General features: G+C 40.8%; 1 protein-coding gene across 1 annotated transcript in view; it reads right to left on the bottom strand.

The window, feature by feature from the left end:
- LOC138041990 (zinc transporter ZIP6-like) overlaps positions 1-4,892 on the bottom strand; it is a 59,209-nt gene extending 54,317 nt beyond the window's left edge. The window contains exons 1-2 of the mRNA XM_068887714.1: positions 4,575-4,892; positions 1,009-1,183 (exon numbers count right to left, since the gene is read on the bottom strand). Coding sequence (XP_068743815.1) covers positions 1,009-1,183; positions 4,575-4,766 — 367 coding nt within the window. The 5' untranslated portion in view covers positions 4,767-4,892. The remainder of the gene's footprint in view (positions 1-1,008; positions 1,184-4,574) is intronic.
- Positions 4,893-5,000: the final 108 nt, after the last annotated feature.

Here is a 5,000-nt window from a genome sequence, read left to right as displayed (position 1 = left end):
TATTGTAAGCACTTCGTCACTGTGGTCGACGGGTTAACGCGCCCTCAGAATGCTGGAAAGTCGGGGCAAGTGTGGGTGTTCCAATCACCGTAAGGGAGTTTGGAAATACTGAAGGACATAAAATTGGATTCACCGGATCGGAGCTCAATTAAATAACCGTGGGGTATGCCCATTTGACCAACAAAAAAAAAGGACATTCGACTGGTTTTAAGACGTGGGATACCGTAGGCCGTAGGTGTTGTCAGCTGGACTCAATGACGTCACGAACGGGTTTCCTGGCTGCTAAGTATAAAACAAGATTGCGGCCTGCATGTGTGCACTTTTAGCAAGGATTTCACAGGCTTAAAAAGTTATTTCACGATTGAAATTTTGGTTGAAAGCTGTTTTTCTCATGAACTATCTATTAAAATCGATGAAAAAAAAGATAGTCATATTTAGAAAAAAAACTAAAATGTCCCCTAAGATTTTTCATAGCTTCCGTAGGTCTCAATTTTTTACTAATCTCCACCATAAATGAAGGACAGATACTGGTCATTCGAAAATTGGGAGCAGGGATGGCGCAGTGGTGAGAGCACTCGCCTCCCACCAATGTGGCCCAGGTTTGATTCCCGGACCCAACGCCATAAGAGTTTGTGTTGGTTCTCTTCTCTGGTTCGAGGGTTTTTCTCCGGGTTCTGCGGTTTTCCCCCCTCAGCAAAAACCAACATACAGCTGATTCCAGCTGGCTGTAAGCTGTGCTCCAAGGTCACACATGGACCGTATAGCAGCTGCCAGAGGCGCCACCATATGCTTTCGGTTCGACCTTGTTGAGCTGCGTCGTTGCTGTACTTTGCGACGGCGATTAGCCGCGACAGTTATTATTATGTTATTAGAAAATAACACTCCAGGAGAATAACGACAAAATGTTAAACAAAAAATTTGGAAAAGAAAAGGCACCCCCACTTTTGTCCAGAATTGTCCCTAATTAAACCATACCATACCATATTATATACATAAAAAGTCACTCACTTTTGAGCATATCTTTCTCTACGTCATTTTCTGTTTTGTGTGACTTAACGTGGTTGCATGCTCCACTCGTGGCTTGTTGAAGAAATGCCGGGCAAAGTTGTTGAAAGTCATAAATATCTGCACCAGTGGAGCGATCAACATCAAAAACGTTAATCACGTCTTCCAGTGAGTAACACTAAGAAAGAAACGGCTTAAGTGTCAGTTTTTGTATGTGCAATCTTGCTCAGCATAGTTGAAGTAGGGGACGTCCAGGGTTAGGGTTGATCGAGGGGTGTAGGGTTAGCGTACTGGTGGAAGCATAATCCTTACTGTTTAATGCGCTAGATAATCCATGTCAAAATAAAACACTGTTGGTGATTTCTTTTTCATATGACAATATGTTATTGAACTTCCAGTAGTAGACAATACATTACTTAGAACATACCGCACTTCGCCAATCGGACAAAACAGTATATAACCTATCACATGCGAATTACAGGTACAATTTACAAATCTACGAATCTCAGTTCCACGCTGAGTCAATGAATGGCCAGGTATGCAAACTGAGCTGTCGTAAAATAAAGGAAGAAACTCTTGTGCGAATACTACAAGCCAACATTTTCATGAACTTATCCAATTTTGGTTTTTGTTTTATTTTGTGACTTCCGATCCTTGGTAAAGATCGTGAGTTGCTCTAAGCCTTGCATCATGAAAACTTTAAGGTCAACGTATTTTCCATTTGCACAAATATTGTTGTACAGTTAATAATATGCACCTCTGCAATCTGATTGGCTGAGAAAAGTGCAGTTTTTCGGTAACACAGTGCAGAAAAGAGGTTATTCAATGCAAAAAGGTAATAAAGCAATGAACAAAGAAGTTGACAGATAGCCAATCAAATGCGAGTCCTGGATGGCGCAAGCTGAATTGACAAAATAGCGGATAGATTTGGCGAGAACGCGACAATAGCAATGTTTTCATTGAAAGTTTGAAGGTAACTGCAAAACAAAGACTACAAAGGAAAGCACAAACAACTGCATAATGAAAGCTTTGAACCAGTCGCCCTTAACTAAATGTTCTGGAGAATATTTATGTTATACTTCTAAGAAAGACGAACAAGACTGGCAAGAATCCGAGCCGGTTGAATGCGTAATGTGAGGGTAAAAAATTTTTCACGTTTATTATTAATAAATAATCACATGATTTTTCTCGTGCAATTTGGAATAAATGAGCACTTTTGAAATTTTCAAAGACCATAGTGCACTCACGCTGAGGGCTCGTGCATGTTTGTTAGTCTTTAAAAATTTTACTCGTGCTCATTTATTCCAAATTGCACCCGTAATCATCAACCTCGTTCCCAGGGCCTCTCATCTTAACGTCTGGTGCGAGCGAGGAGAGACCCTGGTAGGGTCTGGTCACGTGTCTCCCAGAATCTGGGAGATGACAATTTATTCAATGAAGGGAGGGGCGGCTTAGTAAGAATTTTGTCTATACTGAGACTACGGGAGTACGAAATGTGTTGTCACCAAAACAGACCAAGTTTCACGTGCTGCGGTATGTGAACATATGTTCTTCTGCAGCTATGTCCGGCGATAATAGTTTGCAAACGCCGAAGAAAACATATACATCGTCTGTCATAAGTTGCTGTAGATTGTGCTGTTCAGTCTGAGATCTAATTCCAAATCCTCCGAGTTTGTTTTCTTCTTCACGTTCAATATCGCTGCTTTAACATTTCCCTCCTGGAGCCTTCTGATCTGATCTTTGATCAGCGCATTTAGAGGAAAAACAACAATTAGTACGGGATGAGCTGCTGCTCCACGTTCATAGTTGATTTTGTCGAGGAACAACGAAGGAAGAAGATGAAATATAACCGACTTTCCATATCCAGTGGGTAACACGGCGACAACATCACGGCCATGGTAAATTGCCTCGAGGCAGATAACTTGTTTAACTTTTAGATTAACGTTAGAATAAATACTATGCGAAATTTCAGCCTGAAGGCTACTGTAAAACATTGCGGGTAATGGCGGAGTCGCAGCGCGAAGCTATTAGCCTTGCTTTGAATTCGACAAAGCTCAACGCGACAAATTCCTTGTTTAGAGAGGACCCCTCCCTAGTGTTTTCAATTGTCACGGAAGCACTAGCTCGAGAGAACCTGGGAACGAGGTTGCCGTAATCATGTGATTGCCTACACTAATAAAATTGAATGATTCACAATTTACATTACATTCAGGGTTAGGGTTAGGGTGATCTTGTTCGATTTTTCGGCTCACAAACACGGACTGGATGGCGGTGTGTACTTTTAGAGTCACTTCTTTAAAGCCCGGTTTACACTACAGACAATTTTCGGCACGGCTCGTGTGAAATTGGCACGGGCGCCTAAAAAGAGCTCGGCAAACTTTGTTTACACTACACCATTTTTACCGTATCAAAAATACCGTGCCAAAATTTTTGGGCCCGGGTAAGTTCTCTTGTAGACATGCGCAGTTCAATTATAATCAAGAACGTCCGCGTAATTTTGGTGGAGAATGAGCAGCCATCTTGAAATATACGCAAAAGAATCGCTAGCCTATATGAATTAAGGCTCAAATTTGGCCCCTTAAAGGGTTTACACTTCTTGTCCTATCCGAGCCGTGCCTATTTTTTCAGCACCCGTACCATTTTTACCCGTGCTCGGACTACCTCGCCGAAGGTCCCAGCACGAGTAAGAATTTTGGTACTGACAGGTTGTCTACACCGCAAATTTTATCCGATCCGAACCTTTTTTTTTTTTGGGACCCGTGCCAAAAAATTTCTGTATTGTAAACCGGGCTTCAGTTGTTTCATCACGGTATAAAAAAATATATGCTGAAGTTGGGTCTTTGAATGGTAGGACTACACGAACCGTGTCACCTGCCTCCCGGATGATAAAGGCTGCTGCTGCTGCTGCTGGTCACAAACCTCGGACTGCGCGAAATTTTTTTATGGTAGAGTTAACGAGGTGTTTTGGGTACTTCAAACGTGAGAATACTTTACCTTTTTTGCACACGTTTGAAGTTTCCAAAGCAGCTCGTTAGCACTACCATTTCGTTCAGTCCAAAGTTTGTGTACAGCAGCAGCCTTTATTATCCTCTAAAGAGTTTAACGCACGAAATTCTTTTTTATAAACACCTTAAAGCCAAATCTTAACGTGTAATCAGACTCCATTCATGGGAACGTATTTGTGTGATTTACGCTCTGTGTTATGTAAATTTTCACACCAACGTCGCCTTAAATTCAGTAATTTTCATGACCTATTCCATATTTTTCCTGACAATAGAGTCGTGATCACTCTGAACGTCGGATTATATCGTTTGCTTTTGTTGTTGTATGCTTGAACAAATCTCTTTTAAAGTTTTTTTTGCGTCACTTTAATCAGGAAAAACCTATATCGCATCTAGTCAGTTCAAAATAGGTTTTTCTTGATTAAAGTGATGTTAAGCTATAATTTCACAGAAGTTTATTTTGGTTATAATGAAAATTTATTTCACTCAATAGTCCAAATTTTAGCAGAAATGAGTAGAGATTCCGTTTAAATTATAACAAAAGATGAATACTCTTCAAAAACTTACAGTGCCATTTGTGTGGTGACCATCAAGTTTGTTTTGTTGAGGACCAATTGCTCGGCGTTGAACACCATGAAAAGAATCTGATTCCAGTAGAGGAAACAATTTAGTTGTAGCTGACCTGCGACGCCTGTGATTGTGACTATTATGTTCGGTACAGTATGTTGACGTCACTTGACCAATGCTAAGGCTTGTCATGATCTCTTCTAAGTCTTTTACAGACAAGTGACTTTTTCCCTTGAATATGTCAACAATGAAGAATGCTTTTGATGGCAATTTTATGTTACTTCCATTGTACCCCTGTCCTTGCCCAATGCAGTAACCTTGAACCAGATGAAGGATGATGCTCGCACAAGCCTTTCCAAAGTCATGTTGATCAAGTGCTTTTCCTTCAGCTTTTATTTCTCGAATGATGCTTTCAGCAGAAAAACA

Source organism: Montipora capricornis, chromosome 3, assembly GCF_036669925.1.
Source record: "Montipora capricornis isolate CH-2021 chromosome 3, ASM3666992v2, whole genome shotgun sequence".
Classification (NCBI taxonomy): Eukaryota; Metazoa; Cnidaria; class Anthozoa; order Scleractinia; family Acroporidae; genus Montipora; species Montipora capricornis.
This window is presented reverse-complemented; position numbering and strand designations above follow the sequence as displayed.